The 20023-nt window shown below is 33.6% G+C and overlaps 1 protein-coding gene across 3 annotated transcripts in view; it reads left to right on the top strand.

The window, feature by feature from the left end:
• The window catches only part of NEBL (nebulette), a 464176-nt gene that overhangs the window by 227985 nt on the left and 216168 nt on the right, over positions 1-20023 (top strand). For 2 of the 3 annotated variants that reach the window (XM_074266882.1, XM_074266881.1), the window contains exon 4: positions 19692-19799. In XM_074266882.1, coding sequence (XP_074122983.1) covers positions 19692-19799 — 108 coding nt within the window. Of the gene's footprint in view, positions 1-19689; positions 19800-20023 lie in introns of those variants that run through there. The other variant, XM_074266879.1, reaches the window with a different exon arrangement.

Here is a 20023-nt window from a genome sequence, read left to right as displayed (position 1 = left end):
TTAGGATTTTCCAACCCAGGTCCATTCCCCCCAAAGAGGGACACAGTTTCTATTGTATCAACTTCATCTTGTTGGTGAGGATTTTGTGAAACAAATTCCTTTTGATACAATCCTTTTGATACAATTTCCTATCCTATATATCATAACAATTAAAAAACATACTGAAAATTGGAATGTGACTGATGGAGCACGACTTGTTCTGCTTATTGAATTCATGCTGGCTCATGGTTATTGCCACTTTCCTTTCTAAGTGTCCACTAACCATATGTTCTCTTTGTTTACTGGAGTGCCTGGCACATGGAAGGTATTATATCAATCCTTCCTCCATTCTCTTCCTTCCTCTTTTTGAATTTTTCTAATCAGCCTTCTAGTTTAAGCATCTGTTTTCTTTAAAAATTGGGACAATATTCTCTTGCTTCTAGTATGGTGGCAATGCTTGTGTTTTTCATGATTCCTCAAAGATGAGAGAAATTATGATTTTTCTTTCACATTAATAACCAAATTAGGATTGAGGTTTTTTTCCTATTTTTCCATTCAAGGACCAATCCTTTCTTAAGGACTGGGCTGATAATGAGGTTGGCTCAATCCTCTGGGAACATTCTTCTTAATCTGGGGCAAGACCTTGCCTAACTGCTTTAGATTAGAATGCAAAATTGAATCTAATCTAGGTGAATTTTAGTGGTCTGGGTGGAGATAGATTCTTTTGTTCTGAGCAAAGCTTCTTAAAATGTGGGTCCTGACACTATAACTTAAAATAATGGTCACAAAAATTTTGGCAATGGTAAAAGGTTTCTGAATATTCTACATTTTGCAGTATCAAATATATTGCCAAAATTTACTTCTTTATGTAAAAATAAACAAGAACATCTATCTTAGTAGATAAATTTACTTTCATCTTTAATAAATGGTAAAATTATTTGTATAGCAAAGAACTGTTTTAAAATAAGTTTCCTTATGATTTATTATCAATGAACATTTCATTTATATACCAATTTTACATACTTATATATCTCCTGTTGCATAAAAATTCCTTGTGCAAAAGAGGAGTCATGAATGGAAAAAAGTTTAATAAGCCATCATCTGTAATGATGAATGGAGGCAGATAAATGTCATGATCAAGCTAGGTTTTCAGTGATAGTGTCTAAAGGCTTTTCACACACTCTCCCAATAGAAGAAGTCCACCTATTCATTAATAATTAACCAATCAGGATTGATTTTCTTTTATCTGGTCAACCCCTTTTCCATAGGCATTTGAACATTTATTGATCTCCATGATTTTATCTTTGATTACTGAAAAAGGCAACTGACCATAGATTTATTATTTGTTAGCCTAATTAAGAATTAGTAAATTGGTTATTAATTTCCCAGAAACTCTTGTCTCATGGGCTTTGCATTCATTTCAAATATGGCTGACCACTTTTTAGCATTCATGAGCTTGAATTTTTTTTAATAGCCTAGAATGTATTGGAGAATTTTTACTATTGTAAAACAAAAACTTTTTGCAAAGGAGGAAAAATCCATTCTTCCAAAGAGACTATACTTTCAGGTGTATCAGTATCACAAATTAGCAGTTTTGATGGAATCAATTTTTTTTATTAATCAATTAATTAATTAATTAATTAATTAATTTTTAATAGTAAGCCTTTGTGAGAAAGAAACACTTCACTCTTGTGTTTCTCCTCAGAATGAAGACCTTTTTGTGTGCAAATGTTTGGATTTAGCTGTGATGACTTGTGCATGCTTAATCCTTAAATTTACTCATCATTTTTTCTTACCATGCTATCATAGCAGTTATTTTCCTCTATTTTGAATTAACTTAATCTTGAACTCATTTTAGACTCTGTAGTTAAGACTTTAAATTGTTGTTCTTTGTATCTCAGGTTTGCTTTCAAATGATATTTTCAATTTAAACACAAAAAATAAACTAGCTTTTTTTCTGTATATATGTGACAGTGCATTTACATTTCTTTAAGTATATTACTTAAGTGGATCTGTGACCTTATATATTTGAGAGTTTTATTTGCTGATATGGATCAAACAGCTTATCCATGATCCCCCAAAAGTCCATTTTGAGGGGTTCTTGCAAAAAGCTGGATTTTTTTCTTTAAATGTATTCTATTCATGAAATCCAGATGGAATAAATAATCTCTTAGTAGACCAATAAATAAACAAACAAATATAGACAGAAAGAGTTGTCTCCAAATTAGAATGAAGAAGTTAGCTTAAGTGTAAAAGGTTATTTAAAATAAACGAGTTAATAGAAAACCAGTCATTAGGAATTTACTGCACTTTGGAGTACAATGCTTATCACTAGTGTAAAAGGGAAGAGAGTCTTTGACCTCTAGGAAACTATATTCTAATAGGGAGAAACCAAAAATATAGTGGTGTCCATGAGGAGAGGACAATATATTCTGTTAGGAAAAATAATGAGTAGAGCCATTCCAGAATAGATTATGACAAGAAAGGATGTATCAATGTTAGAGTTGGTGACTTGATTTTGATTCTTGATCTGGAAATTAGCAAGGCGGATGAGGTGGTTTCTGGAGCAATCAAAGGGGTGGCTGGTGAGTAGAAAGAAGTCCACAGAGTATATAAATAGAATTTCTTGAAGAGGAAATAATTCTTAGCTATGTGTACATTATTTCAGAGCAATAAGTCAAGAGTAATAATTTTTTGGGATGTTTATGAATTTTTGCAGGTATTTTTAGTGACCATAAATTGTTTACTAAAATGGTGCAATAATTTTTTGAAAAAAAAAAACAACAACAATAATATTTTTTATTTTAGAGTACTTAATTTATTCCTAGAAGTTAAATACTCCCAGGATACCCATAGGAATGCTTTATTGGTTTGATGCTAGATATTTCAACTATTAGTGGGAAGATCACTGGATTTTGCAGGGAGAGGATAATGAGTTAAAATCCTAGTTCTATCACTCATTACTTTTGGAACTTTGCTGAACTTCTCAGGGTTCCAGTTTACTCATCTATAGGATGAAGGAGTTTGGATTATGATCCTATATTTGTTGTTGAAAGTAATTACTTTAGTATTCACTCCAAGATGTAGTGGAAATATGTTTAGTTTTTAGCTTCAATTAATTTTATTAGTAAAGGCAGAAATGACAAATTTGAATAAACATCACTTTTACATTTTAGATCAGTGAAAAAAATTTTTTAGTCTTTTCCTTTATTTTTTTTTGAGTGACTTTCTAGTAATACTTTACACATCTATCTTTATAAGAGTAGGCATCTATGAAGCCAATGAATTAATTATCTCACTCCATTTAAGGTAAATCAGAGTTTTATCTCTGAAAGCCTTTGGATAAAGTACAATGATATCACATCACGACTTTGTCATATCCTGTGAGGCATGTGTTAGTTTGTAATTGAAGATTTAAATGCCTGTAAGTTTAATGATAGAAGCCTTCTAGCCAACTTTGGGAGAAAATGCTTGGGGGTGAGGATGAGAGCTCTTTGATTTCTTTCCCACTTCCACCTACCATGGATTTGAACTTAGAAGAAGTATCTTAGAAACATCCCCAAAACAGTATCTCAGCCAGGAGCTGAGAATAGACTGAAAACAGAGAGGAAGAGCAAACTCAAGGCTCTCCAAGGAGCCCTGCAGAAAAATTGTCAGCTAGGTGATGGAACACATGGTCTGGAGTCAAGAAGAATTACTGTCCTCAGTTCAAATCCTGGGCAAGTCATTTAAAAGTGTTTACCTCAGTTTCCTCATCTGTAAAATGATCTAGAGAAGGAAATGGCAAACTACTCTAATGTTTTTGCCAAGAAAACCCAAATGAGATCATGAAGAGTCAGACATTACTAAAATATGACTGTAACAGAAGGGCAACATCTAGAGGATTCAAGCAAAAGGACTTTGAAGAACTGTTAATTACCCCCTCAACTCATAGTCTCTAAGACTGAGTCACCTTGTACTCTCTATATATTGGTGGGAGAGTGTGACACAGATTTTAAAAAATTTATTAGTTTTCAACTTCCACTTTTATAATACTTTGATTTCCATCTTTTTCTCTCTTGCTCCTTCCTCTCCCTAAGATGGCAATCAATTTGATATAGGTTATACATATACAATCATATTAAATATATTTCTACATTAGTGACACAGGTTTTTGAGGGAATTTTGTTTTGTGCCAATAATTATTCTCTCACCTTAGTGGCATCCCTTTCTAAAAGCCTGTTAAAACTGATTGACAAATTGATATCAGCTGATAATCATGGAGGGAATCACAGTGATGGGTGGCTTATATGCATTAGAAAGAAAGTCTACTCCTTAAAGATGGCTACTAGAGACTATAAATGGGGGAGATTTGGCAGCTGGGCTCTGACATCTGACTTATTAATGTCAAAGTGTTTTAGAAAAGTGAGCCCAGAGTTTATCTGGATGATACTCACATTCCTGGTTTTAATGACAGCTTTTTTTTTTTTAAATACATGCTTTTAATGATTATTATATTATTGACTCTCCAAAGAGAATGTGATTAGCTATATAACAAACCTTGAATTAATTCAAAAATCAAAATGTGATATTTGTTTGATGAAATAATTTGTTTTTCATTCATATTGCCAGAACTCCATTTGTCTCTTATTTGTGTATAATTTGAGAGAAGAGACAGGAAGAGATTATGGTAGCAGAAAGAACACATATAAGAAATACACAATGCTGTTGATATTATATAATATATGCATAATTATATATATATATACAACAATATATATATAATTATACATACACATATATAATCTATATATACATGTATATAATCTATATGTATACATAGATTATATGTATATAATAAAAAATAAAAGGGCCTTTTCTGATAATCTCAATTGTTAGTCCTCTTATTCCCCTTAATTTTTATTTAGCTTATATCTTGTATTATTTATTTCATTTTAGTAGGATGTAAAACTCCTTGAAATAAGTGTTTCTTATCTTTCTGTTATTTGTTACCCATGTCAAAGTTATGCTCAGTTTGTACTCTTTGTGCTTCATTACTGTTGGTTGAATTTGCTCCTTCTTAAAATGAGTTGAATGTTAATATTTATAATTAATAAATCCTTATTGATGATTCATTCATTCATTTGTTCCATCATAAATTTATTTAGTATCTACATTGGGTCTACTAGTGGAGGAACTTTGAGCATTGGAATTTGCTATAATGAATAATGATTAATGGAAAATTAATTTTAGAATGTGACAATTTATGTACATATACATAATTATATGCTGGAATTTTAAAGACTACAATACTGATGAAGATATAAAAACAAATCATTCCAGACTGTTAGAATTGGATAGTGAATAGGTATGATAAAGTCCATATGTAGCAATCACCCTAGCTGCATGTAACAGATGGCACTTTTCCAAAGGCAAGAAAAAGCTTGATTTAAGGTTTAAAAATAATAAAGTTAATATAAAATAATTTTTATTGAGTTAAAGGCAGTCAATAAGAAAATGTACTATATTGAATTATATTTAAAAAAAACCTACTGGATTAATTTAGAAACAGTTTAAGTTTTTTTTTTTTTAAAGTGAGACTGCTTTGGATTTCACTTTTTCAACTTCATCAAAATGTCTTTAAAATGAACTTTACTTTTTTAAACCCTTGAATCAATCTTTTCATATCATTTGGCCGGGTCACATCTGGCAATTTGTAGAGTTAGCTTGGTTTCTGCTTATAGACTTTAAAGTATATATCCATATCTATCAATCAATGAATGTTTGAACCCCTTGAATGTGTTCAGCCCTATGGGGGATACTGAGGAAAGAATATTGTATAGAGCTCTTCAGGCCCTTACAATTTAATTAAGGAGAGGTGAGACTAACACAGGAGACAGAGAAAGATACAAGACAGTATATAATTAAGTGCTAAGCTGTGTGAAGAGAACTAAGAATTTTCCATTAAATGTATAAATGATAGGAGTCTTCCTTAAAGAAATGTAAAGAATAATGCCATTTGAGAGTAAATGAAATGGTTTATTTATTTAATTTTCATTTTATGAGACAAGGTAAATGAAATGAATAAAAATTGGAATAATTTCCCAGTGGTAAATTCACTTGTTGATTTTAAGCTTTTGCTGCTTTATTGAGGGAACCTGCTTTTACTTGAATCATTAGCTGCCTCTATCTATTCACGATTAGAGTGAACATTTGGGCATAGAAAGGATATTTCATTTCTACAGCAAATTTCCTTTTCCTTATCATTTCATGTTTTAGATCATTTTGATTTTAATTCAATCAACAAAGATTTAGTATGTGTTCACCATTTGTATAACACTATGATAGGAACTATAGCTACAAAGACAAAATTGAAAGAAATCTTGGCTTCCAGGAGTTTACAATTTACTAGGAGAATTGGATTAGTGTTCTAAGTACATAAGTGATATCAACTCATCAATGAGCATTTATAAACACCTATTCTGTGCCAGAGATGATGATAGGCCCTGAGGATACAAATACAGTCATTGGAACAATCCTTTCTCTGAAGGAACTTAACATTCTGATATAAAGGATGCTTTGAAAGTAATATGAAGTAACTTCAGGAAAGAGAAAACACTAATGGATATGAGTATGTGAGTGTCTATGTGTGTGAGACAGATCAGGAAAAGGCTCATGTAGGAGCTAGATTCATTTTCTTAGCATTTTCATTTCTATGAATTCCTCTTCTTACCTTCCTTCCCCTGTTTTTAAGTCAGTACTTCCCCTGTCCATTATCCATTAGTGTATCTGGATTTGGAAGAGCTTGATTGGGATAAAATCATTAACAATGACTGATTTCACATTTCACATAGACACAATACCTAACATTCTCTAATGGGGTTTTATTAAAATGATATAAATAGTCTGCAAATAGTATCTAAGGTTTTGGTTTCCAGTGTCATTTTTGGCATTTCTTTCAGTTGTTTTTCATTCTTTGTGACTCCATTTGGGGTTTTTGTGGTAAAATACTAGACTGGTTTGCTATTTCCTCTAGTTTATTTAACAGATGAGGAAACTGAGACCACTGGATTAAGTGATTAGCAGGATCATACAGCTGGTAAGTGTTGGAGGCTGGATTGAACTCAGAAAGGAGTTTCCCTGACCCCAGCTATCCCCCTATACCATTTAACTACCCAGTAGCATTTTCTTTTCTCCTTTAATCTCCTTTTTTATGGCATGTCAGCTTTAAAATAATAACAGCTATTTTATAATGATAAAATAAAAAAAATAATTTGTATAACTTCCCATCCTCAGAATGGACTAGTACATATTTCCCTACAATTTTTTCTTAAGAAGATGGATGCTTTTTACCCTTTCTTCAGGATTGTTCCCCCTTCCCTTGATTTCATTTATTATCGATAGGAAGGAATGTATTATTAGAATCTCTGTTGTAGATTTGAGGGCTCTAGGGAATGCTTCCACATTTTCAGATAAATAACATCCTTTTTTTTTCAACTGTTCACAATTATGGTTTCATTATTATTCATCTTCATATAAACCACTTCTCAGCAGGTGGACAAGGACCACCTCCTGTTGCAGTGTCTGGGCATCTGCATGGCCTTATGGTTTACTGTTTGCTGATGACATTGGGCATAAGGTGTTACTGAGGATGTTTGTTTCAGTAGAATTGACTACTTTGAGGTAATAAAGGTCATTACTATAAATCAATGGTGAATAGAGTATGTTGGTTTATTAAAATCAATAATAACTAACGAGAGATTAGAGGACATGAAGAATGACAATACAAATAGCATTCAAAGTGTGAAGTAGATGGTGTGCTTAAAATTGTCCTTTGGAGAAAATTGAGCAGAAAAAGGTACTTTTCTTCTATGTCTTTATGGAGGTTATTTTCTGGGTCATTGACCCTTTAAGAGATATACAGCTAGAGAAAGTCTACGTTTTTGTAGTCCTTTAATCTGTTTTCTCTCAAATACTTGAGATACTGAAATCACCTTATGGTTGAAAGTTGCAGGAACTCTTCTCCAAACTTTTATGTAACTCTTGAAGACATTATTCTTAGAAGCTCCTCCACAGTTGAGTAATTACTTGGTGTGAGTTACTTTACTCATCTTTCATTTCTTTAAAAATTCATATGGTGATTTTCTGTCATAGTTATTTTTCTTTAAAGTGCATATTAAATTTAACCCAGTGTTAACAAAACTGCCCTGCTTAGCTATGCCTTCTCCTGAACTTGCTCTAACTCTCTTATTGTATTTTATTGATACTTTTTGGTGCTTCTATTACTATGCATCAATTCCCTCCACCCCATCAAAAGCTACTTCTGTGCCAAATAAATGCAGTCAAATAATAGCTATCACTCTTTGTATTTTAAAACTCCAAGAGGCCTTAAAACTCCATTACATTGGTGGCACTCAGGAAATTTTTGCTGAGGCAATTGGAGTTAAGTGATTTGCCCAGGGAGTGTTCAGTGTCTGATGCCAGATTTGAACTCAGGTCTTCCTGACTTCAGGGCTGGTGCTCACTCAGGAAAATTTGAAGCAGAAGATGGAAGAAATCCATAGAAAATGGGAAAGTCTGAATGGATTGAGATCTGTATCATTAGGAGTGTTCACATTTAAACTATCTGTCAAATAGTAAACATTTTTTAAACATGTAGAATGTGTCAGACATTGTGTGCTAAGTTCTGGAAATGTAGAGAAAAGCAGAAGATAGACTCTATTTTCAAAGAGTTCTAATGGATTTTTTTTTTTTTTTAGTTTTCTGGATGAAATAGTACCACCCTTTGGGACACAGAATGTGTTTGATTAATGATCCATCTGTCTATCCATCCATCTATATACTCTATTCCTTTTTGGTCTAACCTGGAGTATATTGCTGAGTTCTGTGTGCAACATTAAGCTGGAAAATGTTCACAAAAAAATAGAGATTAGGTTGGCATGTACCATTTGATGGCCAAAGGCTTTTACTTCTTTCCATGTAATGGTAAGATGAACCAAGTGGGACTTCAGCATTGAAAAGCAAAGACAAAAGGGGTTTGGATATCTTTCTTCAAGTGTTCTGTAGATGCTATTGTGCTTATTCTGCTTGGTTGTACAGGATAGAACTTAGAACAATGGACAGAAGCTGCAAAAAAACAGTTCTCAGTTCTCTTATAAGGAAAACTTCCTTTTGACAACGGTAAACCTAAATGGATTTATTATGCACCCTGCATTTTAACAAAACTGATCATCTTGCTCGTCACCCATAATACTTCATTCCTTATCTCTCTACCTTTGTCAAAAGGCTTTTTCCCCCTCAAAAGTGCAGGTATTACCATGACACCTTTACCACCCAATAAACTCCAGTGACTTCCTCTTACCTCTAGAATCAAATATTAACTCTTTTGTGTGGCATTTAAAGCTCTTTACTATACTTGCTCCTTACTATATTTCCAGTTTCTTTTTACATTCTCTGATCTACCCACTGTATAATCTAGCCATATCATCCTGTTTGCTATTCTTTACACCCATAGATCCATCTTCTATCTCTTTGTCTTTGCAGTGATTATTTTCTACAGCTGGAATGCTCTCTTTATTCTGGAGTCTCTGTTTTTCTATCTCTCTTTTTCTCTCTGTCTTTGTCTCTTTCTTCTCCTTCTGCTTTTTAGAATTTCTTCCTTGAACTTATTATTTTCTCCCATCATTCTTTTTCACCTTTTTTTTCTCCTCTCCCGAACCTCTCTTTGAGCTACTTATGGGCTCAGTCTGATTATTGATTGACATGGGGACTTTAGTCTGCTATGCTTCTACATCGTGGTTGGTTTCTACCTCCCTAGAAAATCTGGTCATCCCCCTTCTAGGGGCTTGCCATATTAATGCCAAAGTTGATGAGTGCACCCATGCATCATAATCCACTACAGTTTTAAACTTCTAAGCTTAATAGAGTGCCCCAGACTCAGTCTTCCTGGTAGCAGGGCTTACAAGTCTATACCATTATACTGCCAAATGCTAACTTTTACAGGAAGATTTTCCTGGTCCCTCCAGCTGTTTGTGCTTTCCCCTGATTCTTCTTTATATGTATCTTGTATATTCATATTTATATATACTTATTCTTCTTAGAATGTAGAGTTTGTACCTCCAATAGAGACTATTATCTATTACAAAGTGATAATTAAATCCTTGCTGATTGATTTGCATTTATAGTCCTCCATGCCTGGAGTGCATGGAATCCTTACCTCCATTTCTTTGAATTCCTAGTTTTTATAAAGATTCAATCCAAAAGCTTTATTGTATATGAAGTTTTTCCTGAACTTCCCAGCTACCAAGGGAACACCTTCCCTTATGCCTGCCAAATTATCTAGTACCTGCTTTGCTGGTAGTGCTATTATTTCATCTTGGTATTTTTTAGATCTTAAAGCACCATATAAATATGAACTGTTATTATTATTGAGCTATTATTTCGCTAAGATAATTCTGGCTTTGCTTTGTATTAAACAACAACATCCTAGAAAAAAGGCTATTATTCATCATTATAGGATAATAGACTAAGAGTTGAAAGTAACCTGCAGCTAATGATGAAATGTTACTCAGTTTTTTTTTTTAACAAAGAAATATAGGTAGATCAAATAACAGGTATTGAGTTCAAGGTTCAGCATGTCATATATATTTAAAAAATGTGGTCAATAATCACCATTAATATTCAATATTGTACTAGAAATGCTAGCCTCGGCAATAAGAGCCGAGAAAGAGATTCAAGGAATTAGAGTAGGTAATGAGGAAATCAAACTCTCACTCTTTGCAGGTGACATGATGGTATACTTAGAGAACCCCAAAGACTCTGCTAAAAAGCTATTAGAAATAATTCAGAACTTTAGCAAAGTTGTAGGATACAAAATAAATCCATTGTCTGATGGTTCTTGAACTTGGCCACTATATTTCTTGGCGTTTTGATTTTAGGGTCCCTTTCAGTAGGTGATTGATGAATTTTTTCAATGTCTATTTTACCCTCTGTTTCCAGAATGTCTGGGCAGTTCTCTTTGATAATTTCCTCGAAAATTGTGTCCAAGCTCTTTTTTTCCTCACATTTTTCAGGGAGTCCGATTATTCTCAAATTGTCTCTCCTGGATCTGTTTTCCAGGTCTGTTGTCTTTCTAGTAAGGTACTTGACATTCTTTTCAATTGTTTCATTTCCCTGGTTTTGCTTGACTATCTCTTGGTTTCTCCTTGAGTCATTCATTTCTATTTGTTCCAGTCTAATTTTCAATGATATATTTTCTTCACTCACTTTTTTTATATCTCTTTGTAATTGTCCAATTGAGTTTTTATCTTCTATGGAATTTTTTTTCTATTTTATCCATTTTATTTTTTAGAGAGCTGTTTTCTTTTTCCAGCTCACTAATCCTGTTTTCCTTGGAGTTGTTTACCTTTTCCAGCTCACTAATCTTGTTTCTCAATGATTTGATTTCTTTATCCACTTTGTCTTTGAATGCATGGGATGACTTCTCCAGGCTCTCTTGCCAAGCTTCCCTTTCCTTTTCCCATTTCTCTTCCAGCTCTCTTGTGAGAGCCTTTTTGATTTCCTCTATGAGATTCTTTTGTATTGAGGAGCAGCTTATATCCCTCCCAGGAGATACATCTGGGGACAGTCTGTTCCTAGTCTCCTCAGCATTTGAAGTCTGCTCCCTCTCCACACAGAAGCTGTCAATGGTTAGAGCCCTTTTGAATGTTGTAAAAAATTACCCATGCATATGTACTGTCAAAAAAAAGTTATAATTATAAAATAAAATAAAAATTAAATTATATTAAAAACAACAACAACAACAAAAATAAATCCACATAAATCCTCAGCATTTTTATATATTACCAACACAATCCAACAGCAAGAGATACAAAGAGAAATTCCATTCAAAATAACGATCGATAGTATAAAATATTTGGGAATATATCTACCAAAGGAAAGTCAGGAATTATATGAGCAAAATTACAAAATACTTGCCACAAAAATAAAGTCAGATTTAAATAATTAGAAAGACATTAAGTGCTCTTGGATAGGCTGAGAGAATATAATAAAGATGACAATACTCCCTAAACTAATCTATTTATGTAGTGCTATACCAATCAGACTCTCAAGAAACTATTTTAATGATCTAGAAAAAAATAACAACAAAATTCATATGGAAGAACAAAAGGTCGAGAATTTCAAGGGAAGTAATGAAAAAAAAAAATCAAATGAAGGTGGCCTAGCTGTACCTGATCTAGAACTATATTATAAAGCAGCAGTCACCAAAACCATTTGGTATTGGCTAAGAAATAGACTAGTTGATCAGTGGAATAGGTTAGGTTCACAGGGCAAGATAGTGAATAAAAATAGCAATCTAGTGTTTGACAAACCCAAAGATCCCAACTTCTGGGATAAGAATTCATTATTTGACAAAAACTGCTAGGAAAACTGGAAATTAGTATGGAAGAAACTAGGCATGGACCAACACTTAACACCACATAGTAAGATAAGATCAAAATGGGTCCATAATTTAGGCATAAAGAACGAAATCATAAATAAATTAGAGGAACATAGGATAGTTTATCTCTCAGACTTGTGGAGGAGGAAGGAATTTGTGTCCAAAGGAGAACTAGAGATCATTATTGATCACAAAATAGAAAATTTTGATTACATCAAATTAAAAATCTTTTGCACAAACAAAACTAATGCAAACAAGATTAGAAGGGAAGTAACAAATTGGGAAAACATTTTTACAGTTAAAGGTTTTGATAAAGGCCTCATCTCCAAAATATACAGAGAATTGACTCTAATTTATAAGAAATCAAGCCATTCTTCAATTGATAAATGGTCAAAAGATATGAACAAACAATTTTCAGATGATGAAATTGAAACTATTTCCACTCATATGAAAGTGTTCCAAATCACTATTGATCAGAGAAATGCAAATTAAGACAACTCTGAGATACCACTACACACCTGTCAGATTGGCTAAGATGACAGGAACAAATAATGATGAATGTTGGAGGGGATGTGGGACACTGATGCATTGTTGGTGGAGTTGTAAAAGAATCCAACCATTCTGGAGAGCAATCTGGAATTATGCCCCAAAATTATCAAACTGGGCATACCCTTTGATCCAGCAGTGCTACTACTGGGCTTATATCCCAAGGAAATACTAAAGAAGGGAAAGGGACTTGTATGTGCCAAAATGTTTGTGGCAGCCCTTTTTGTAATGGCTAGAAACTGGAAAATGAACGGATGCCCATCAATTAGAGAATGGTTGGGTAAATTATGGTATATGAATGTTATGGAATATTATTGTTCTGTAAGAAATGATCAATAGGATAAATACAGAGAGGCTTGGAGAGACTTACATCAACTGATGCTGAGTGAAATGAGCAGAACTAGGAGATCATTATACACTTCAACAATGATACTGTATGAGGATGTATTCTGATGGAAGTGGATATCTTCAACATAGAAAAGAGCTAATCCAATTCCAATTGATCAATGATGGACAGAATCAACTACACCCAGAAAAGGAACACTGGGAAATGAGTGTAAACTGCTAACATTTTTTGTTTTTCTTCCCAGATTATTTTTACCTTTCGAATCCAATTCTTTCTTTGCAACAACAACAACAAAATTCGGTTCTGCACATAAATATTGCACCTAGGATATACTATAAGATATTTAATATGTATGGGAATGCCTGCCATCTAGGGGAGGGGGTAGAGGGAAAAATTTGGAACAGAAGGGAGTACAAGGGATAATGTTGTAAAAAATTACCTATGTATATGTACTGTCAAAAATGTTATAATTATAAAATTAATAAAAAAATTTAAAAATGTGGCCAATAAATGAATTTATTTTGCTTGATTGTACATAGATATTACAAGGGATTCATTTTTCTTTTTTCCTAATTTGATAGCTAATATGGAACTGAGCTAGACTTCACCCAACTCCAAATATGAGGCCCTTCTCCTGTGTGAAAAATGGGAGAATTTTAAAATGAATTTCATTTATACATTAATATCATTGGTAATTTTATTTTTTGTTTATTTTATAATTTTTATGATATTTTATCAATATTTAATAGAATTAAATAATTTAATAAAGTATTCATTAGATATACAATGTTTAAATATTTTTATTATATAATTGAACAAAAATTCAAAGATCCCTTACCCTGTGACAACTTTCAGTTACAGAATAGTAAATCACCCTAAGAATAATGGAAAAGAGAATTGTCAGTGGCCATTAGGAATAGAATCTCAGTATTTAACAGATCGAACAGATTTGTATGACTTGTGTCTGAAACAGACTAAGGACAGATTGTCTCAGGGCTAACCCAGCAGGTACCAGTGCTGCAGGACTCATCCCTGACTGTGTCATTACCATATGACAAATTTAAAGTGTTGGGAAAAGTCTGCTCTTTAGAAATATCATGAATTTAAATTTTTGTTCTAGAACATCTTTTAAAAATATACATATATATTAACACCAAAGTATGTTTGTATAGATAAATTGAGAGCTGAAAAGTTGATAAATCAAGTTTTTCTTTGCTGACCAGAAATATTTTTTGATATTTACAGAGCTTTCTATTTTCCATATCACACTCCATGGATTTAGTAATCTTTCCAATTAAAGAATGGGACTCTCTGAATTTTTTACTGCTACGGTAGCTAAGGACTAGACTGAACTGTTGGGGAGTGATGGTAGGATGCCTCATACACAATGGTATAATAATGTACCTGACAGGTTTGAAGAGACTCTTGGTAGAGAATGTGGCAACAGTCTGTGGTCAGATTATGAAATATATGAGATGAGGCTAAACTGTAGTGGAGAAAAGGAGAAAGAGGAAGAAAAAGAAGAAAGCTAAAAATAAAGCTTACTGCTGACATAAATGAAAATTGGAAGAAAAAGGGAAAGAGACCACAAACGTTTAACCTTATTGCACATGTGTAGAGATGGTAGTTAGCTCTATATAACATTGCTCTGCAATTAGAAGATTTGGGAGAGGGTAAGTAGTCAGTTAGGACAAAGCCTGGAGGGGGGATAATACCTATATATCTTTTAGAAGGAGGATATAAAATGTCTTTTGTGATTTGAGCTCTCATGATTATATGAAGTCACTTGGGAAAATACAATTTATAGATGAATAGAATCATAGATTTGATATTGAAGAGACCTCAGTCCAATTATTTAATTTAATAGATGGGCAATAATGTACCTCAAGAGTTTAAATGATTTTCCCAGCATCATCATGGCTAATCCCTGTGATTTGAAATCTAGTGCCTTGTCCATGAGACCATGGTACTTCATAGATTCTTCATTAAAAGTCTTCATCCTGATGCAATTCTGAATGTGGGATGTTGTAGAAGGGGAAAACAAATGAATCATTGATTCAAGGGTTAACATGGATAAATTTGTAAAATATAATAGTTGATCGAATTTAATCTTTAGTGCAAGAAATTTGGAAAGGATAGTGAAGTCATTATTTTGTTGTGTTTCCACATTATATATGGCATGATACTAATAGTGGATGAAGGTGTTAGCACACAGAAAAGGCACAAACTTAAGGAAGGGGGGATTTGAGGACCAGCTTTCCCAGCTGTGAGAACCTGGATTTTGAATTGGTTTCTTTCTGAGGGCAAGCAATTCTACTCATCTCTAAGTGTTTAAGTTTCCTTTGGAGATAACAGGATGTAGTGGATAGAGCAACTGATCTGAGTACAATCTTGCCTCAGAACCATACCAGTTGTTTGAGCCTGAGCAAGTCAGTCAACATTTCTGAATCTAAGTTTTCTAGTCTGTCAGATGAGCTGTTTGCATCTGATGATCTGTGGTCCCTTTTCCATTCTAAATCTATGATCCTCTGATCTTTAAAGTGAGAATAACAATATTTGTACTACCACCTCATAAGGACAGTATAAGAAAGATTCTTTATAAATTATAATATTGGCTAGTTTTATTATGGAGTAGAGGCAATTCTCTAAAGATTATATGATAACAGAGAAGATGCCAATCTGCTTTGGGAGTCTCCTCACTTGAGAGTTCCTTATATCAATTAGATTAAAGAACAAATTCCTATCTTTTTTCCTATATCCATCTGCATGTAGTAAGGAGTGTTGGGTTTATCTGTTATACAGTCTTCATAAACTTAAATCTATTCTGAATTCTTGAGATCTAAATGAAGGTAAGATAGCTTGAGCTTTGTCTAGCACGCCAAAATTTAGAGCATTTCAATAGCACCCATTCTCTTAAATAGTGCAAAAACACCTACTCAGCAAAAATAATTAGTTGAAATATGAAGATGCCAGATGGTACATTACTTCCCCAGGTGAGCTCCTAGCTGGCTCAGTTCTATTCTGATCCATTCCCTGCCCTTATTACCTTATGGTGTCCTGTAACCTGCCCATGGAGGTCAGTATCCCCATTCTCTCTCTTAGTAACTGATTTTGTATTAAATAACAATTCAAGCATGCATTTCATGCTGCTTGTTGTGGGTGCCAAAACTCCTGGTTACAACTATTGAGATTATCTCAGCACTTCTTGATATGATACTATTGATGATATTTTTTTTTTTCCTCAAGAGCTTCCAGGGACACCATTAAAAATAATGCTGTAGGTACTGCTGGAATGAGGCAGTTAAAACAGGGGACATCATAGAGAAAGGTAGATAAATAGATGGTATTTGAATAGAGAAGAAAAATAAGGAGCCAGTTCCCATATTTGATCCCAGAGGTCTTACAATATTAGAGTTTAACTAAACCCCAGATATCATCTAGTTCAGCTCTTTAGTTTTATAAATGAAGAGACTGAAATTGTTCAAAGCTGCACAGCTTTTTAGTAGCCATGCTGGGAGTGGAAGCTAGGTGTCTAACTAGCTCAGTCTTCTTAACTTCCATGTATCTTTGTTTCCCCATTTATCCTGTTTTTTTCCTTCTTGCCAAAACCTCTTAAAATTGACTTATGCATAGTAGACAAACTTAGATATACAATATTTAAAACTAGTTCTGGGTGGTTGAATTTTTAGTTAAATCAATATAACATAGTTATAGAATTATTTTCTTTAATAAGGGTTTGTTAGCTAGACAGGATTCATGCTGTTCAACATGCTGGATTGAAGAAGGTTGGCTTCAAGGTTTCCAATCTTTGGGAAAGTCAGAATTTTATATTTTCCCTTTTGTCTTGAATTACCCTAAAATCTAGGAAGTTGGGGGACCTTTCTGATTGCTTTGAGGAGATTTTTAAACAAACTTCATTTTTTTTAAGGGACAACATATAAATCCCTTTCAAACAACATTAACAAACTATAGTACTCTTGTCACAATTCTGTAGATAAATGAATCAGGGAAAGATAACCCTTTTGTCGTTTAGGAAGAAGGAAGATGCTGTTGAATGTTAGCTTGAACTCTTGCTACCATGGACTTAGCCTTTCTTCACTTCCTTCTTTGTTATTCACTATTTTTTTTCTTCCCTTATTTCTATTAACATATTTAATGGCTTTTCCCTCCTAAAACTAATTCAGAGTATTAGACTTTGGCTTAGGAATTTTTTTCCTTTCCGGATTCTTCATGACTGTTGACATTTTTCTTTGTCTTAGCTTGTTTCCCACTTTTGTTATTTTATCATGTCTTATTTATTTATTTATTTATTTATTTATTTTACTACTGACTTCAAGAAAGACTAAGTTGCCTCCCTTCCTACAAGAAACAGAAGCCTAGATTGTGTCTATGCATTACAGACATGCTGGGAGATTAGGGGTGAAGAGGCTAATCTCACTTAATGTTTTTTGTGGATGGAAAATAGCACAGTTCTTTTTTTTTTTTTTATTACTGAATTGCCATCTGAGACAGTGGCTACACTGGAGGACTCAATACTTACTTTTTTTTTTTTTTAATTAAGGAGATAAAAGGAGGAGACATTCTTAGCCTTGAAGTATTATGTTTTACTATTTCGTGCCAAAGAAGAGTATTCCCTTCCCCCCCCTTTTTTTTTGAGACGAGGAACTGATAACATAACTCTTTCTGAGACTTCTATACCCGAATGTAGGTTAGTTTAAATAATGGTGATAGCTGGAATTTGTATAGTAGTTAAAGTTTGCAAAGCACTTTATTAATCTCTCATTTAATCCTTGGAAGAACTCAGAGTCATATTATTATCCTTATTTCATAAATGTTAAATGATTTACTCAGGGCCACTTATCTGATAAGTGTCTAAATCTGAATTTAAACTCAGATTTCTTGACTTCAAATCCATTACTTTTTTCTACTGTCATCCATCCTTTGTTCAAATAAAGGGATCTACCTTCTAATTTGTTGGAGAAAATAGTTTAAAAATTAAACTTGTGTTACCAAATTTACTTAATGAGACAGAGGTAAGGAGCATATACGTTCTGCAAATGTGAGTCAGAATGACAAAGGCACCAAGATGGGAAATAGTACATCAGGGATGGGGTTTCCTGTATGAGGAAGACAGGGAAATCCCATCTCATCTTTATAAGTATAGGAACTGGACTTGTGATTTCACTGGTATAGATCAGGGGTTCTCAAACTATGGCCCGCAGGCCAGATATGGACTGCTGAGGACGTTTATGTGGCCCACCAGGTTATGGCAAATGGGCTGAGGGGCGGACACAGAGTGTGAGCTTTTGTTTTTACTATGGTCCGTTCCTCCAGCAGTCTGAAGGACAGTGAATTGGCCCCCTATTTAAAAAGTTTGAGGATCACTGGTATAGATAGTGGTTCTCATAATGTGTTGCAAGGAATCCTGAAATACCATCTTTTTTTTTTTTTTTTTTTTTTTTTTTTTTAAATAAATCTAAGCTTGTTAATTAGGCATTTAAAAGAATTTTAATACAAGAGTTCTATGGATCTTTTGTTTGAATTACAGGGTTCTGCCTCTGTAGAAAAGTTTGAGAACCACGGATATAGACTATTCTTAAAAAAACCCCAAAAAACAAAAAACAAAACTTAGAAACTCCTTTTAATGCAAATTGGCCCCTTTAATGCAATATACAGCCTTAGTGAGTTGCCTAGGACATAAAGAGATTGCAAATTGCCCAGATAGCCAGTATATATTGGAAGTTTGACCTGAATACATGTGAATTCATCATTTACTACCCCATACTGTCTTTCACCTCTCTTCCCAAAAGATATATACATATACATGCACACATGCATACATATATTTTACTTTGCAAAGCTTAGTTATATCCAAATTTGTTGTAAAAATTATTTGTATACTTTTTACGCTAAGAAGACTGAAAGCTGCTGGAAGGCAGTTTTTGCCCATTACTTTTCCCACCTATTATTTCCCTGGTATACTCCTTTCTGCTTTCTTTCTCCTTCCATTTTCCTGTCTTCTCAGATTCAGTTGGTGCCCAAAATAATGTTTTACTTTTCCTTACAATTTTTTTTTCTGATATCAAATAAAAATTTTTCTCCTCTATGGATATTTTTGAAGAAAAGAAAAAGTCCAGTAGTGTTAGGAAAGAGTAACTGATTGCTGAATTCATATCTTTCTTGTGCTGAAAACCTTGTCATTTAGTGAGCACTCATGGCTGTTGATTTGGGATTTCTCAGCTGAATGCTGCTCTTGCTTCCAACTTTTCTCCTTTGGCTCATCAGATGCATTGTGACAACCTGAAGAAGTCACCTGATCCATTTGAAATGATCCTGACCTGCCTTATTTTGAATTGTGAAAATGATATTGCTTGTATTTTTTTTTCTTTATCTCTCTATTAGGTAAAATATAAAAGGGATTTTGAAGAGAGCAAAGGAAGAGGCTTCAGCATTGTTACAGACACACCTGAGTTACAAAGACTGAAAAGGACTCAGGAACAGATCAGTAACGTAGGTGACAAAAACATGGCCATATTGCAGCTGAAAGGTGTGATTGGGTCACAGGGAAGGCTTTGGTGCTGCAACTGAGGAGTGAAAGGAATGGACTTCCCTGTTGATTTCATGTGTGGGTGTGTAAATTGGAGGGGGAAGTATCCCCAAATGTGTGACTGACTACTCTTTTCTCTCTATACATACACACATAAAACCTAGCTCTCATTCATTACACTTTTCCT

This window comes from Sminthopsis crassicaudata, chromosome 5 (genome assembly GCF_048593235.1).
Source record: "Sminthopsis crassicaudata isolate SCR6 chromosome 5, ASM4859323v1, whole genome shotgun sequence".
NCBI classification, from domain to species: domain Eukaryota; kingdom Metazoa; phylum Chordata; class Mammalia; order Dasyuromorphia; family Dasyuridae; genus Sminthopsis; species Sminthopsis crassicaudata.
The sequence above is the reverse complement of the archived record's forward strand: the minus strand, read 5'-3'. Positions and strand labels throughout refer to the sequence as shown.